The 17,755-nt window shown below is 41.7% G+C and overlaps 2 protein-coding genes across 13 annotated transcripts in view; one reads left to right on the top strand and one right to left on the bottom strand.

Annotated features, from left to right (window-relative positions):
- LOC146707960 (nuclear factor 1 X-type-like) overlaps nt 1-11,739 on the top strand; it is a 110,187-nt gene extending 98,448 nt beyond the window's left edge. For 8 of the 12 annotated variants that reach the window (XM_085459600.1, XM_085459597.1, XM_085459603.1 and 5 more), the window contains 3 exons: nt 1,553-1,700; nt 3,830-3,918; nt 6,899-11,739. In XM_085459600.1, the coding sequence (XP_085315726.1) occupies nt 1,553-1,700; nt 3,830-3,918; nt 6,899-6,913 (252 nt within the window). In that variant the 3' untranslated portion in view covers nt 6,914-11,739. The remainder of the gene's footprint in view (nt 1-1,552; nt 1,701-3,829; nt 3,919-6,898) is intronic. The other 4 variants (XM_085459606.1, XM_085459607.1, XM_085459596.1 and 1 more) reach the window with 2 other exon arrangements.
- Nucleotides 11,740-14,025: 2,286 nt separating this feature from the next.
- On the bottom strand, nt 14,026-16,622 carry LOC146707959 (uncharacterized). Its single transcript, XM_085459593.1, has 4 exons — nt 16,545-16,622; nt 14,478-14,645; nt 14,249-14,395; nt 14,026-14,172 (listed from the first exon to the last, which is right to left on the bottom strand). The coding sequence occupies exons 1-4, from the start codon at nt 16,545-16,547 to the stop codon at nt 14,107-14,109; spliced, it is 384 nt and encodes a 127-aa protein (XP_085315719.1). The 5' UTR covers nt 16,548-16,622; the 3' UTR covers nt 14,026-14,106.
- Between the last annotated feature and the right edge of the window lie 1,133 nt (nt 16,623-17,755).

Below are 17,755 nucleotides of genomic sequence, written 5' to 3'. Positions count from 1 at the left end.
CGCAGTATGCCACGATAATTTTCTTGGCATAATGTGTGCCGTTGAGACCGAGTAATATACACCAACGAGCCACAATATGTAAACCGGTGAAAGGTGAACTGAATATTATTTATTATTGGATTACAATGGACCTGGTATATAAATGTTGGGATATATGTGAGCTTCAGAGCTAGACCATGGAAGAAGGTGGCCAGATGTGTGTCAGTCTCTTGACAATGCACGACAGGAATAAGGCAAGTTGGTGGAGGCAGTGTGGCGGTCTGCTGGGACATCTTGGATCGTGTGGATGACGTCTATGAATATTGTTCAGAAATGGTTTGACAAATATGACAAAGAGTTCAGTGTGCTGACTTCACCTCCAAACTCCTCAGATCTCAATTCAGTCTATGTGGGATGTAAAAACTAGTTTGATCCATGGAGGCTCCACTTTTTAACTTACAGGACTTACAGCTTTCAGCTCCCTTAATACACAGAACAGTTTCTGAGGTCTAGATCTGGATTTGCTATTTTGCTGGCACGAGTGGGACGTAGACGGTACTAGGCCCGTGGTTTTAATGTTGTGGCAGATAGTTAATAGATAATAATATAATAGATAATAATAGATAATTGAAAAGTAGTTATCTATTTAGCATTTTTGTATATGAGAGTAAAATGCTAAAAAAAAAAAAAGTCACACTGCAGAAGGATTTAAAAGATGATTACTGAAACACACCAAGCTGTGGGAGCTAGTGTGCAGCTGTAGATGGAGAAGAAACTCATTGCAGAAGCTGAAGGGGGGATTTTTGGGGACACAGCTGAGCCTTTTTAAAGTGCCGTGGGTCTAATTAGGTGAAACTTTAGTAAAGGGTGATACCCAGATGAGCTCCCCAATAACAATCCCATACTCACTGTGCTGAAAGCTACAGATACAATCAGCAAAACAGAGCATACAGCTGGTCTTTCAGAGGTATTTCTGAACTATTCTGACACATTAAATAAGGTACTACTGTAAACCTCTACTGCAAACTTGGCTTTTTATATTAACTTCCTCAAGCCCTTTTTCATGACCTATTATCCTTTGTTCACGTTACTTCACACTCTAAAGAAACAGTAACATCTTTTTTTATTGCATCTGCACTACATGATGGACAGGCACGCAAGCACCAAGACATCTTGTACACATTGCTGATTTTCTCCTTCTTGCGCCGCAACGACTTCCCTTAACAATCCCTCACTGTCCCTCATGGAAAACTCAGTTTTTCTTCTCCCCCTGTGTGTGACGATGTTCATCACTTTTCCACATCTTATTTTTTTCACTACTTTTGACCAGACGGCAATATTTTTTTGTTTTGTCTTAAAGCTATGTGAGTCTCCCTCAACCCTGTGTGCAAGTATGGGTGTGTTTTAGTCTGTCTGTTTGGATTCTGTATGGTTTTGTCTGTATATGAGTCTCCAGTATTTAAATGGGGCTCTGTCTGTGTGACTTTGTGTTGTACGTGTGTGTCTGGCTTCCTATATACTGTATATTCTCGGGGTGTGTCCTGCTCACCCTGTCTGTATGGTCCATCTGCAGCCTAATGGAGGTGGCCAGAGCAAAATGCCGGGCTCCTTCCTGCTGCCCCCGCCACCCCCGGTGGCTCGCCCTGTGCCCCTCCCCATGCCCGACTCTAAAACCATCAGCACGCCGACTGACGGCGGACTCAGCTCACCCGCATCTCCGTGTAAGTCACTCCCCACTCCCACTCCTCCCCACAGACCACTATTAATACCCCATATTCCCCACAGCCTTTTTTTAGAAACCAGTCCGAACCAATTTTAGGCCCTCATAGGTTTGTTAGCCCCTACCTGGCAGCAAATTTTATGTATCCCAATACCAGATGAAGTTTTTTAGGCTAGAAAAGACGTAACCATCATAGAAGTCCCAGTATTCATGTGCAGTGTAAGCTTCTGGTTTAACTCCTGGAAATGCACAGGTTTGGGGCTCCTACAATGGCTACTGGTATAGTTTCCACATAGTAAGATGGAATCTACTCAAACACTCAGCAGCCCCGAGAGCTTCAGTCCTGTTTCTCCTATCATCTTTTTGACTGCCAATATACTCTGCTGTACAGAACCAGCAAGAACCGATTTTGAGAAGGCAGAAGCCACGCCTTTGCCAAACCAGAGATCCCTTGTCAGGTTCCTTTGTATTGCTTTCTCTGTCTTCCTCTGAAATTCAGTCTCCTTTTCTCTCTTCATGTCTTTGCAAACCACCTTAACCTCCTACTTTTCCCTATCCTGAAGTCTTTTTTCTCTATTTTTCTTTCTCTGGTGTTGGGTTTCCTGCTAGCACCACAAGAGGCAGTGTAGTTTCTCTCCCTTCTTTTTCATGTGTTTTGTAGTTTGGAAGAGCAGAGCAGAGCAGGGCCCTGTGCACGTTGCCTCTGTAGCTGCAAGCCTTTGATCAATGCAGACTTTGCATGTCTGTCTGTGACAGCAGCAATACAATCTACCCCCTTCTCTCATTTCGTTTTTTGCTTTCTACTTTATTTGATATCACACCCTCCTTTCTTTGTTTCTTTTTCCTTTCTTTCTTTTTTTCTTTTTAAGGGAACAAAATTAGGGCAGTTGGCGTGGACTCCAAAAAACATCATGCCCCACTTTACCCACCCAATCCCCTTGCCACCTTCACACAAATCTCACAACAATTAAAAATTGAGAACAACAAAAAACATGAAAATCACAGTATAACAAGAACAACAACCCATCTCTCTAAACATGAATGATGAAATCTAATCAAACTTATCTAATTAGTGCTATACCGGGGGAGTGGGAGAAAGGAGTGTCGGCAGAGAGTGGTGAGGCTTTGGTTGGTTCCACCCAGACAGGTGCAGTACGAGAGTCGGGCCATGGGAGAGGCACACCAAGAGGGGGCACTGGATGGAGCAACGGGGCACCTTCTCCTCTTTTTGTTTGAACTCTTTCTCCTCTTCCTGTCCTATCAAGTCTTTCTCCCCTCCCTCCTTCCAGCTCTCACAGATTAACATGTCACTCTTATTTATTTATATGAAAATCTATATAAATAAATATCGTACTTTCCGTCTCTTTTCTCATCCCAGTGACTGTTATCAGTGTATTTTTTTCTTTCCCCTCTAATTTTGTCTTTAATTCTCAAGATATCTTAATTACAGCCATGAAACTCATACGCACACACACACACACACACACACGGTACACTCTCACCCTCAGTCATGCATCAGTTTCCAGCCCTGTCGCTGTCACCCCTACACATTCCCATCCCCTCAACTCACTCAAGCCATGCACAGTAAAGATTTTACTCAGCCTTCATGTTGGAGTCCAGTGAGCACAACTGCCCTAAATTTGATCCTGTGGCATTCTTTAGTGGTGTCACTGTGTAGGCAAGATGCTCCTGTGAACCTGTTAAATGCAAAAGGAGCAGTGATGATGAGTACAGTTCCTCCATAGACCAACTTTTTATCAAGTCTACAGTGAATCATTCGTGGTTCTCTGTGATCACTGTGGCTTGTTATTGAGGCCAGGGGCTGCTGAGGAGCGTCTGTGGCTAACAGAAGGCTTCTCCATGTTAGCACTAATCATTACATTATGCCCCCTTCTTAACCACAGATTAAATGGTTAGGTTGAATAACAGTGAACCTGTCCACAGCATGAACAAATCACCCATGTGACTAATACAGAATCAGTATCCCTGACCCTTTCCCACCAGTTTATTTGACAGATATACTGCAAGAGCCTAAGCAGGTTTATAGTAGTGTAGATTAAATATATAGAAATTTGAGTGTGTATGTGTGTGTGTAAAAGCATGTACACACTTGTATCTCTCTGTTTATAGCATACTCCACGCCAGGCTCCACAGCTCCCAACCGGTTTGTCGGCATCGGAACACGGGACAACTTTCTGAATATCCCCCAGCAGACCCAGGTACCCCGCCAACCTCCCTCATTTAATTAACATCCACATATCCACCTCTCCCTCCTCCTCCTCCCCCTCTGTTTTATGTCTTTTTCTTCCTTTTCCCTCACCACCCGCTGCAAGCCTAACGCTGCACAGTCCTGTGCACACATACAACTTTCCATGGTTTAAATGGACAAGCATGACATTCAGGGTGAAGGCCGTGATACAGAGGCAATACTCAGACAATGGCTGTGCACCGAAAACGTGCTACGATCAGTTATTCAGCACACGACCCCAGCAGCATAAATGATATAAGTATTGCGGAAAGCCAATCATACCTTTTTCCTCACACCGTCTCTACTCAGGGTCAGTAGTTTAGCGTGAGTATCGTACCGTTTTTATCGGGTTGTTCAGCTGTCACGGACATGGATTCAAGCTTAGTTTATAAACGTTTTATAAGCTTTCAACGTTTAACAGATATTGTCCATCAACTGTTTGCCCATTTGCTCAGCTACATTTTAATAAAGTGTTGCCCATGTATCAAGGCCTTTAGTTTCAGTATTGGTTTACAGTGCTGATACCACAGTAGCTTCCCCACAGTGACTGTAAGCAGTGCCAGTTAGTTTCAGCTCCAGCAGTGTTGATTTATCTCTGCAAGGCCCCACAGTGTGCATTAGTGCAGCGTGTGAGGCCAGTAGTGCACTACATTGTGGTTTTTTAGCTTTGGCTGTGCTCTGCCACTGGGCTGTAGTGTCTTGGGCCTACTCCATCACCAACACAACTTTTCTCATTAGGGGCTAACCGCACCTGCCTGCAGCCAACTCGGCTGTCCTGTCCTCCCCACACATGGAAACAATCTGCATTCCTCCTCGGCACAGCTCTGCTTAACCCCCCCCCCCTTCACTCCCCTGTGCATCAGCAGCCCACCCTCTCTCTCTTTCTCTCCCTCTCGCTCCTCCTGCTGCTCCCTTTACTAGTTTCAAGCTCCCCACCTGCACCACTCTCCTACAGATGTAGCTCTGGCACCGAGGGGAGATTCAAACACCATCCAAATGTGTGTTAGCGCATATGCACATACACTTCAACTCTGTGCCAAATCTCTTGCCCCTCATTTTCCCTCCTAAAAACAACAGGGCTTTTACAACAGCTTACATCTGTTCAAAATGCTTATTATCTCCAGCAATTGCTTATCAAACATTATTGAAAAATGTCCACTTTGAACATTTCTGCCGGGTTTACAGCAAGCACAGCGAGAACCTGGGCAAATGCTCCCAGTTACTGAGCCTAGTAGGTCAGCAACAGTGTCAGCCAGAGTGAGTAACAGAGGTCTCTGCCTATCCTGCTGTTCTCTGGCATATGGCGAGGTTCAGACGATAGTCCTGCCAGCCCGCCTTGGTGCCTGCTAGCCAACTAGCCAAGACAGAAGGAGAGAGTGTCTTCCCACTGCCGTCAGAGCAATAAGTAGAGAAAAGCTGGTCTGAGGAGCTCTCTGGTGGTGAAACCTTAGCTATGCAGGAGGAAGAGAGAGTTGGGCGGTGGGGGGGCGGCAAGCATGGAAAAGTAAGAGGGACTGAGAGAATGGGAGGGAAAAAAGAGAGAGGGGGTTAGTTGAAGCTCGCTGCACTCCACAGTCACGTCCTGGCTGTCTGGTTGCCCGCAGCAACGAGACATGATGTCATAGGCAGTTGAACTTGGACTTGAAGAGGGGGGGGCGTGAGGGTGGGAGTGGGGGGGTCACTTTCCACTGCCAAGGATTGCACTGAGAGAGCCAGAGTAAGTGAGAGAGGGGAAAAAAGAAGGGGGTTAGAGGAAGTTGGAGCCAGGAGGAGGAATTATCTTCAAACACCAAAGTAAGGTAGAGTGGTGGAGAATAGATGGAGGTTTAAGGGTTTTGAAACTTTCTCTGGGTTTTCTGATTTTTTTTTTGTGGGGTGGGGGGGACAGAGTTTGCTGTCGAAGGTGCCGTGAGTCTCTGCTCTCACCGGGCCGAGGCATGTCAGAGGCAGCCAGAACAGCTCGGTCTGTGCCAAAGCCTTCGCTCTGCCGTCTTATCAAACTCAGAAACTGGATCCCCAGAGTAGCTGCCCTCCGTAGTTTTACAGTGTAGCCTGAGCCGACTCTGGCCCACAGAGCAGAGGCATATCAGGACGATCACCTTACATGTAAACTGGTTGCCCATGACAGAACAGCAATAGTCCCGTGTTTGCTTAATGAAAAGTCTTTAGGACTGACACAAAAGATGCTGCCCTAGTTGAACTTGTAACTCTGTAATAACACAACTGTTTTTAATGAGTAAAAAAGCTTGAGTCAGCCCTCTTAAAAGCAGCAAGTGGTAAGGTAGTAACTTTTGTGACACCGTGTGTTACTGAGTTCAGTTAAGTACTGTAAGTGAAGGAGAAAAGGGGTAATAGGTGGCCCCCTAGTGGATAAATACCTGGTGTTCCCGTTCAGCATCAGGCCTTCAAACCAAATCAGTATATTTTATACCTCCTGGTTGTAAACTGTTCAGTCAGAGAGAATTTAATTATTTGAAAATAATAAAAGAGGAGAAATTATAAATAGTTTAGAAAAATTATTATTAAGAAAAGACAACTAAAAAAATATTCACAATTTGACGTTTCACAAATATGTTTTTGTTATATTTTTCCTGTCAGTTTGATTTTGTGATATGTTGTTGGAGTCCTGAACACAAGGTTGGGAATCAATGATATAATAATAACTGGCACCAATAGCACTGAGGTTTTGTTGCACATGTCCTCAACATAAACTGTTGATTGATACAAGGATTAAAACTTGTGTGTAGAATGCTGTTCTGTCATCATAGTCCATAACGCTTTATGCTCTTTCATGTCTCTGTGCATGTGCTTGGTAGGTATTCTTCTGTGTTCCTCACTGCACACTGCACACACAAAAAAATTTTTTTTAATGTGGCTTAATCAAAATGTAATTGTGGTGATGGGAGTTGAAAAACTAAACACATTTATGTTCCTTTTTTTTATCTTTACAGTCCTGGTTCCTCTGACAAGGCCTCTCTGAATCAACAGCTAAAATTGTGTCATGAAAATTGGAAATTTGACAAAACAAACACATCGCCGCTGAAAAAGAACAAACTGCTGACACTAAAAGGTCTTTCTCTCTCGCCAACACTATTCAAAGTACTACTACAGAACCCCGAAAAACCCCACGCTGCCCCAAGAGGACTCCCAATTCAACACGATTTGAACAGGAACATTCGTCCCCTTTTGCGCAGGAGTCTTCAACAAGATTGAGTGGACAGACTCAGAATGCAAGGAGGAAGAAGAAGATGAGAAACTGTCTCACACACCGTGAATTGTCAGAAAGGAAACACAATATGGCAAACTGACAAATGACCAATTATACATTTGTTTCTTTTTTTTCTTTTTTTTTTTAATGGTTTTTTTCCATTTTGTTGTCTCCACAATGAAACTCCATGCATTGGCTGGGAGATCCAAAAAAGAACAAGTAGTGGTAAATGGTGAAGTCAGATGTGCAACTTGTAAAGATTGCCACCCAAATAGCACGCCTCCATATCTGCATATCTCTCCTCCAGGTACATGGTCCCACCTGACACCCACCACCCCACACAGCCTGTCCCACCTGGAGCTCGGTGCTTGTCAGGGGCAAAGCTGTAACTGCAGCCTCGTAGTTGAGTGTCCCCTCACCCCACTGTTTCATCTGCTCAGCCCTGAGCCTCTTTCACTTCGGATTGGCCAATCATGCTGACACCATCCAGTCCAATGGTGTGACACATATGCACTAAGTGGCTGGTCTTTGTTTACCTGTCAATGTACCAGGGTGTCCTGCTATGGGAGAAACGACGGCCATGAGGCACGAAGGCAAGAAGGTGAACACACAGATAGTCATAACACTAACTCTACACTTGCTCTCTCGTCCCCTTACCTATGCACTATTAATTTTTTTTAAGGGATGAACAGTATTGCACACTGATGGTCAGATGAGCGATTAGAGAAGTGAATCGAGGCTGCAGGTATGGGGGCTGTGCTAGCATCAGGCCCTGAAAGATACAGCACTCACATGCACACACACATGCAAGCTTGCAGGCAGCACATGCAGACCAACCTTTCCAGTAAAGTCGGTCACAAAACCACTCACAAAATCATCTTGTTTTAATCCATAGATATTGCTTTTACAATAAGGCGCACACAGCATCGGCTTCATATTATTTGCTTTAATTTTGTTTGTAGTTGTTTACTTGCGATTTTTTTTCTTTTTCCAGATTTGGTTTTGGTTTTGTCTCTGTCTCTGGCTGGATTGTTTTAACCTTCTCTTGCATGTCATAACATTTTTCTTTAGTTTGCAGTAACACATAGTATCACGCTCGAATTTCAGCAAAATGGAAACAGCAGTTTCTCAAATTTCTCATGTATGGACAGCACAGTAACGACAGCTCATCACACGCAACCCTGGCATTGCTTCACCCCGTGTCCCGTAGTCTATTCACAAGAAAACCCAGAGGATTACACACACACAGATGCACATATAAAATAACACCACCAACAACCTGGTTTAAATTTATAAAGGGAAGCCTTTATACTGGTTCTCCAAACTGCCTTTTAATGGTTTTTCATTCATTTTAAAATTTGTATTTTTAATTTGACATATTTTTCTATGTAAATGTTCACACTGAAATCGCTGTTGGTATTATTTTTTGTCATGACACAATCCAACAAAAGCCGACCTCACAAAATAACTGGACTGCCTAGCTGTTGGTTCTGTTTTTGCAGGGATAGTAAACAGGGCTGAGGGCTCGTTCTCAGCCTCTCTAGTAACATTAGCTCTATGTACTAAAACCATATATCGAGACTATAACAATATATGGAAGTGCCTCTGTATTCCCTTCATGCAATTAGTAATAAACTTGACTTCAGGTTCTCTTCCCACATATAAGCTAAAGCTACATGGGCATGGTAGCGTTGGTGCATGTGGAAATCATTGGCCTAGGACAGATCTTTATAGAGGACTGCAAACTCTTTTTTTTCTTTTTTTTTTTGTAAAAACAGAGAGAGAGATCTTATACATATATATTTATGATATATGCTCCTTTGTAACTTTTACTACGAGCTTGTTGGCAGTCTAGTTATTTTCTGAACACTCACCCCCCCCCCCCCCCCCCTCACTACCCCCCTCCCCCACCCCGCCCCACGACCTGTTTCAGTAACATCACCATATTGTTACCAATACGAATTAAACGACACACGCCATTGCCATCTGCTGCGCAGCATTATAATACCTAGATGAACATGTCAAAAATCGACAGTAGGTTTGAAGAAAAAAAAAGTGTTTGTTTTTTGATGGAAAGTATTATTATTGAAAAATATGTGTCGATTGAGCCACGTGCAATGCATTGGGTAGATCATTGTGTTTGTCTGTTAGAGATTTTTAAGAAAGCTAAGAGAAAAGAGAAAAAAAAATGTATTTGTTTCAAGTCCATATGCTCCGGGACTCTAAACTAGAGGGCCACGAGAAATCCTAGTCTTTGTAAGTTGGGGGTATTTGTTTTTATTTCCTTTGTCTCTTTTTTAATGTTATATGTGTAATCATTTGTTTATAAAAATGTGGGAGGGCTGAAGGAAAAAAAAATGTACACAACTTCAGAAAAAAAAAATCTCTATCATCAGATGAAAAACTGGTGCTTTAACACTATAAAGTACATTCAGAACTATTATAAATGAGTGAACAAAAATAACAGACCATTTAGGAAACTGCATTATTCCTCTCTCTATTTGTATTCTTCTATTTGTATTAAGTGGGGGGAGAGGTTCCTATTCCTTAAGGTTGTGACACAAAAGGCATTTTGGTTCAACCCTTAGAAGAAATAAAGCAAACCTATACTGTCGAGCCCAAGAAACTCTTTAAATAACCTACCTGCGCACTGCCTGAAACTCACCAGCAAAACAAAACAAACAAAAAACCTTCCCAGTTAATTCATTTTATCACATACATTGGCATTGACACATGACAAGTCTCTCCCAGTACTGCGGAGATACTTCACATCCCAAAATCAGTTTTTTCCCATTATCATCCGAGTATGTTTCTAAATCTGGAGTTGGATGGAGCTCAGCAGGCTGTGTTGAGACACCTGACGTTGAAGTGGACCGAGACCTTCTGTACAGTTAGCAGAAAAGGGGTAAAAGAAGCTTTTAATCTGGCATACATATGAGGTCTGAGCCATTTGTGAAACAGGCAGCAAGGTGAGCCTCTCCCCTGTTCCACCCCCTCCTCTGTAAATGACTCTTATAGTGCTTGTGCTGTAGTGTATAGTTTCCCAGCAGTTAAAGGTTGTCCCTTGAAAGTGCCTTTTGTTCACAGACTCCATTTTGTAATCAAGATGGCCCTTTTTTTCTTTTCATTTGTTTTTTTCCTTGAAACAGCTTGAGGTAGCAGGTTGCCCCTGAGTGCTGTAAGGAGGCAAAAGGTCATCACCCATTCAGCGATCAGGGGCACCTCTTTCCTCCGGCTTCGAAAATGAATTCCCTCCATTGTTCCTTCCCTTCTATCCTCTCTTCCTTTTCAAAGCTATATATATATATATACATATATATAGTACGAAAGGAAACTGGTGTGAATTAGTTCTTTACTTTTTATTGATAAATGAGAAAAAAAATTGAAAAGGCAAAAAAACTTGTTCTCGTTCAGCTCTTGCTTTTTTCTTCCCCTCTGTCTCCACTGTCTGTTTTCTCTTAGACACTGGAGTAGTCTGTAACTGTGTGTCTGTCACTCTCGTCTCTCTCTCTCTCTCTCTCTCTCTCTCTCTCTCTCCTGCCCTCTCTGCTGTTGGGAGGATGAAAAAAAAATATTGCCGAAAAACTTTTGTCTGAGCAGAATGCAGTTAGCTCACATGTTATTCTTGTCTGTATGCTTCACATTGTATTACCATACCCATCTTCTTCAGCTTCTCCATTCAGCAGCTAATGTAAGTGAACAAATTACGCTGACGGGCTTTTGGGGGTGTCCCTGGGTGGGTGAGGAAGGGACGACAGTGGTTCAGGGGTTTGGGTTCAAGAGGTTTAAGGGGAAGATTAATGGGGTTGAGAGGGATAGATGAACTGCTTTGGGAAGTTGGAAAGGGGCTGCATGGGCTAGGATAAGAGTTTGCTCTTTTTGTTTAAGGTATTTATCTTTTGGCTTTGTTTTATTCCCTCTTTTTTGTTTCCTTTTTTAATTTGGAGTTCTTTTCATATTTGCTATCAGGGTATGCTGTCGTTTAGGCTCTCTTTGAGTATGCCTTGGACTGTAAAATGAAAGCTACAAGCACCTTATAACCGGACTTGTCGTGCATGAGGCTGAAAGAGGGGCGATGCTTTACCAGCATAAATCCCACATCCATTTTAACCAATCTTATAAAGTGAATCTCTTTTTTTTTCTTTATTGCTATTTTTACAGTGGGTTTCACACATGGAAACCCACAGCAGTATTAGCCATTCACCACACATCAACCAGATAGAAAAAGGCCAGCATGAACCTGATCTCTCAGATTTTTGAGGATCCAGGGAGTCCCTCCATTTTTCTCCTCCGACCACCTCATGCAGGATTAATCCGTGTTTTTGTTCTGTTGTTTATTTTAGTTCTTTTTCTTCTTAAGTGTGTATGGTTTAATGGTGAATTAGGCAGCACCCTAGGCCCCCTCACTCCCAAGTCTTCTATGCCTCTGTCTATGCCCTCAGTGCAGCACCACTTCTTTGTGAGAACACCCCCAGAGCTCTAGGTGAAATGCATGTGTTAATTACAGTTTCTTTTCCATAAGAAGAAAAACACAGTTTGAGAAGAGCAGCACCTGATTGAATAAAAAGGATGTTCTTGACTGTACCATCTTGCTGTGCCATGTCATTCTTTCAGTATGTAGGATAATGCATAAAAGAAATGCCTCAGGAACAGCTGTTAATATACTTCAGTCCTTAGTGTTTCTAAACTGGACTTGCATACATTAAAAAATAACTTGTCTCTTTGCAGGGTGTTTGGAATTTGAAAGCATTCAGGCTACATGCCCCACCTCTTTGTTCCAGATTCAAATGTGGAATGTCAGTAGTGCCCAGAGGGCAAACTGCTGAATTTGGTTATTTAATCACTTTTCATGTCGTGTTATGAAATTAGTTGGTCAAAATAATTGCAAACTAAATACTTTATAACAAAGTTAGAAATTTATTTATGTCATTTTTATCTCCAGTTTCTAGTATGTTGTCAGCGCTGTTCCTTTTTCTTAAAACACCATCAAGCTGATTTCTTGAAACTTTGGTATAGAGGTGCAAAATGTGCAAAGAAAGAATATTGGTATTGCTGACATGGATCATCTTTAAAGCTTTAACTGCACTGGTCCCCGTCTAAAATGAGATGGGAAACTTATTAAACGTTATACTTGTTAAAAACCAGATTGATAGCATTGTGACCTGAGCGTTCGCATTTCACTCAATGTGATTCGCAGTGGTACAGCCTCACAGAGCTGCTAGCAGGGCCTGCAGGCTCTTTGTTGCATTCATTAAAGCAGTGGTCCCCAACCTTTTTTGTGCCACGGACCGTTTTAATGTCAGACAAGATTTTCACGGACCGGCCTTTAAGGTGTCGCGGATAAATACAACAAAATAAAATGATACGACCAAGAAAAAAAACGGTGGTATTTTGTAAATATGATAATAAACACAAATTCACTGTGTAATTTTGTAACTTTATTAGCAGCGCCAACAACATTGTGAGTAACGTCCTCCTCTCTGGCCCTTAATGCTCTCTGGTCGCTATGGTAATGCGTAAATATTTCTTTGAAAATAAGACGCACAACTACAACACAGGAAAAGACCCAGGGAAACCGAGTTAACGATGAAAACTCTGAAAACCATACATTTAACACCCGAGCTTCAACTCTCCTGGCCCAGTACCAAACCCGGGGGTTGGGGACCGCTGCATTATGGAACTCACCAAACACTGTCAAGCCTTCCTTCAAAAACAGTAATGCAAGTGTTCAAAACAAGAAAAAGTTTAATAAAAAAAAAAAAAGGGCAAGTGACAAAAAAAGGACAAAATTTGGTTCAACAGTGTTTAAATATTTGGGTTTTTTTTAAAGATACATTTACAGGTTTCAAGCACTGCAGCTGCAAGTTTGACTTAAGTATTCTGAGCTACTAGCTCATACTCCAGGAAAGGATTCCTGTCCAGCCAGCAGTAAGCACATTAGCACACGAACATAACGTTAAATACACTGATACAAACAGATAAAAAGAAATGACAATAATTTATTTGGAAGACCAAAATTAGTTTTTAAATACTATTTTTGAGCAAAACGTTGTTGGTTAATACGCTGCACGGTAATGACTTTTTACAAATGAGTGTTCACACTAAGTATGTGCAGTATGGTCCTGTGTTTCAGCGTAAGTCATGACAAATTAAAGTAAACCAGAAATAAAACATCACTGAGGTATATTCAACAACCACATTAAAAATTTCTGACAAAGTGCATGTGCTGGTGAGCTTTTTTCTTTTCCCCACATGGCAATAGTGCACTTCTTACAGTGCCAAAGAGCACGAGGCATCAGATGACTGCTTGATCACTTCAAAGATTTAAGATCATAAATAAATTAAAATGACTTTAGAATTATGAATCATAAACTCCTATGATTTGGCATCGATTTGATCAAGTTTCAAAATATTTTCCTTACTTCAACCAGTAATATATCCCTGCCTGTGAAAGGTAAACTGGGGGAAAAGTTAGACATTTTCTTTCCTCATATTCAATAAATTAAAAATAATGGAAAAAATACTTATGGCCGCTAATGCTACCCTCAGCCTCCTAGTAGATGCACCTATAGTATAGATTTGAAAATCATTACTTTCTTCTTTGGTTATTGTATTCACCAGATTTTCAGAAAACTTGACCTCTGACCTTGAGGTCAAGGTCACCAAGGTACTTTAATGATTTTAATGTACTTTGGCTTGTTCAGGAGTGGCTAAGGTAGGTAAGTGGATTGTCTCTAATAGCTAGTAGTTTAACTATGTGCAAATTCCATAAGCAAGGCATGAACTTCATGAAGTACACGTTTTTATGACTGAATGAGAAACACATAGCAAAGCGCTTCGTAGAGCCTAGCTAAAATTAAAAAGACAAAGTAGAAGTTCACTGCAATATAATGACATTCAAATGATCCCAACTGCTTGAAATTTCAAGTATCAGCAAGTAACTGAAGCTCCTCAGGGCATGCGCTCCTCTCCATTCTCACCTGCCTGAGCTTCATCGGGCACCCTGGATCCAGAACTCTGAAGAAGATGGAATCTAATTAGTCTTTTTAATAATGAAAATCAGTTTTTAAGTTTCTGCTCAGAGACAACTGACCTGTTGGGCTAACGTCTGCGGTGCAGGGTCTGTTTCCTGCACTGGGAGGTGCTTATTTTCTTCATCACCATCTGACAGCTCAGGCCCTGCACTGTCTTGCGATGGTGGAACCTGTAATCCATTTTGCAGGGGTGGAGATGATCCATTCTGGATGTTGAGAGATTAAATCATGAAACTTTTTGAAGGGTCTCATGTCAGTATAACCACAGACTGTGGGGGAGACATTTACCTCTGAGAAATTTGCCTGCGATGATCCACTTGTCTCCTGAACTGGAGGATATTCAGGAGGTATTGGTATTGCAGCATGCTGAGGGCACGGTGAAGATGGAGGCTTTCCAGAAGCCAAAGTAACAGGTGGAGGGGGTGGAAGGGGTGGAGGGGGTTGCTGAACCGAGGCCTAAATGAATGAAGTGCCATTAGAGACAGTCTGATGTGCAGGCAGGCAATTCTGTAACATGACTCGAGTTACCACAACAGCACCAGTGGGTCTCTGTAGCTGCGACTACTGACAATGATTTCAGGTCTCTATTTCTGGTAGTTTAGGAATTTCTTATAACAGGAACGATGTATAATGGGCAATTAGGCTTCTTTAAATATTGTTTATTTTATTCCCAACACTTACAGAACTGAAATGCATTCAATCACCAAGAACAACTGCACAACTTAGCAATGGATATTGTTTGGGTTAGTCATATTCTGAAAAAGAGACCTTAGTGTGGCATATTAAATAATTATGGTAATCTAAATTTAAGCTTAGGTAGGTAACAATATATGTATGGATGCAATAAAAAATAAATAAAAAACAAAAGCAAAGTATTTGACTTTGAGTCCATCATAATGGTTGTTTCACAAGTAAAAGAACAAATCCACACTTGTTCTCCTGAGTTTTGACTCTTTTTATATCAAACAGCACTTAAAAATGTGCACTTTGACACATATGGGACAAAAGGACAAAACAATGCAAAACAACAAAAACAGGCTAGCAAATAGCAGCTTATCGTCCATTTGCCTGGCATTTATAGAAGAACAAGAGTTGGGCAAAACAAGACAAAGTCACATGACAAAAGTCATATGAAACATCAGGAAAATGAACATCAGCCTACGTGCCTTCATAATCCTCCTGATCTGATGTTGTTACACCATATACAACTATCACTGCTGTACATGGTGTAACTATGTAAAGCTATCACTGCTACTAAGTGACTGCTAGTAATTATCACGATCATAATCATGGTCATAATAATGTATCTGTGTTTAAAAATTGCATACTAAGGAGTAATGCTATATACACGAGGAATTAAGCACTTATTATTATATTATTATAAAGTGCTACCGAAAAAAATACATTCAATAAAGTAAAATAGCTCCATCCACTCAAAATAGAAGACAATAGTACAAAACAACACAAAATGAAAACAATACACACACACACACACACACACACACACACACACACACACACAAACACAATAAATAATAAAGGAAGTCATAAAGGAAAAAATCTACATGGAGCTCAATGACATGTGTAAAGCTCAATATAATCCGATAAGCTCGATACGTAAAAATCTAAATAAAATACAATAAAAAGCGTCTGTAAAAATGAACATATAACGCAATAAAGTGGCTCTATAGAGTAAAATCGATCAATTAATTCAACAAAGCAACATGAAACTGAATGAAAATGGCTCAGATGACATTAAAGTACGACCATAACAGAGGGTAAGAGCAGTACGAGCATATAAAGTGGCTTCGTGTATGTGCACACGGGGTGTGAACACTTTTCTCTCGGGGTTCAGCCCACTCTCTGCCACGGCTGAGAGAAACCAGCTCCCCATGTGTAGCTATGTTTTATGTGTTTGGGCCACACACAGTATGCGCTGTGGAGTGTATATGGTGGCCATACCGTACCGTAACGGAGGCACATTAGACCCAGGTTATTGGGGATGGTGGGACAACTCGGCTGTGTAGCAGATTTCCCGGCCATAATGTGGGCCGGTCCTGCTCGCGTACAACACCTCAAACGCCTATTTTAAACCGCAAAAGAAATCAATTTGTAAAATCGAATGAGTCCGGTCATCTAGAGCAGAATTTAATGTGTTTTGGTTGTTGTTTGGTAGCTAGGTTGTCTACCCCAGCTGCAGCCTTCGCCCTGAAATGTCCGTTAGTTTCAAACATCAATCCAGATAATAGCAGGTTTTGATTTATATGCAAAGCTTAATGTTTTACGATAAAAATATAGACCTCAATAAACGTTTAGCTTGTTAATTGGTGAAAGAAAGATGTGTCGCTCGCTTACCATTGGCCAGCTCTTTATCACAAGAAGGTTAAAAAATGAGACGAAACTTTCTCTCTTCGCGTTCACTTGACAGGAACCAATATATGCCCTTCAGAATAAAAGCGTTTTATTTATTTATTTTTTTCACCCAATGCAGTTATGTCAGAAGCTGAATATTTTATTCATCGTTAAGGACCTTATGTGGTTACAGTCTAAGGAGCTTGGAAAGAAAAGCATCTGGACTTCTTTAAGTGGCTTGAAGACGTTTCACCTCTGATCCGAGAAGCTTCTTCAGTTCTAGGGTAAAATGGTGGAAAGTCCCAGATTTAAGCTCTGTGGGAGTAACCCACCGAGAGGGACAATGGATCCTCTACCTAATCACATGAGCTAATGTGTGAAAATGGCTGTAGGTCACAATCAGCCAAGGTTTCGGGTGAGCTCATTGTGAAATCTAGCCCCACCCTATCATGTGATTTCCTGAGGTCAGATGGCCCAGGATGTGAGTGTGTTATGGCGTGTGGGAAGGGATCGCAAAACTGGATTGTTGATGTTGTTGATGTACGACAGTTGGTGTCGTAAACCACCGCCTCTGTTCAAAGATGGTCGCTCACAGTGGACATAAATGGCTTCTTTTACTCCTCTTTCAAGCTATCTGTCCTCTCTGTCCAAAATATGTACATTGCTATCCTTGAAAGGGTGACCTTCGTCCTTTAGATGCAGATGGACCACCGAGTCTTGTCCCGTGGAGGTGGCTCTTCTATGCTGTGCCATATGTTTATGAAGTGGCTGTTTGGTCTCTCCGATGTAGAGGTCTGGGCATTCCTCACTGCACTGTACAGCATACACCACATTGTTAAGTTTGTGTTTAGGAGTTTTGTCTTTGGGATGAACCAGTTTCTGTCTGAGTGTGTTGCTGGGTCTGAAGTATACTGGGATGTCATGCTTGGAAAAGACTCTCCTGAGTTTTTCTGATACACCGGCTACATAGAGGATGGCAATGTTGTTCATGATTTATATGTTACTCTAAATTGTAAAACTATTTTATTTGCTATTCTCTCTGTAGAGCATGTACAAAAGGGTGTAACTATTGCACTGTGTTCTGTGCATTAGATCTTCAGCTCTGCCACTTCCAGCTCAGCTTCCTGTCTTTTTGTTAGTGCTACCATCTCTAAGCTATGCATCACTGCAGGTCTCACTACCATCTTGTAAACCTTCCCTTTCATTTCACTTTC

This window comes from Copadichromis virginalis, linkage group LG6, assembly GCF_057382275.1.
Source record: "Copadichromis virginalis isolate Kocher_CV1m ecotype Utaka linkage group LG6, C_Virginalis_male_GT1.1, whole genome shotgun sequence".
In the NCBI taxonomy this organism is placed as follows: domain Eukaryota; kingdom Metazoa; phylum Chordata; class Actinopteri; order Cichliformes; family Cichlidae; genus Copadichromis; species Copadichromis virginalis.
This window is presented reverse-complemented; position numbering and strand designations above follow the sequence as displayed.

Excerpts from the sequence above, each read along its gene's own strand:
- LOC146707959 (XM_085459593.1), bottom strand. Across the intron at positions 14,396-14,477 it reads CGCAGGCAAATTTCTCAGAG|AATGGATCATCTCCACCCCT; the intron begins GTAAATGTCTCC and ends CTCAACATCCAG. Across the intron at positions 14,173-14,248 it reads CGCAGACGTTAGCCCAACAG|AGTTCTGGATCCAGGGTGCC; the intron begins GTCAGTTGTCTC and ends CATCTTCTTCAG.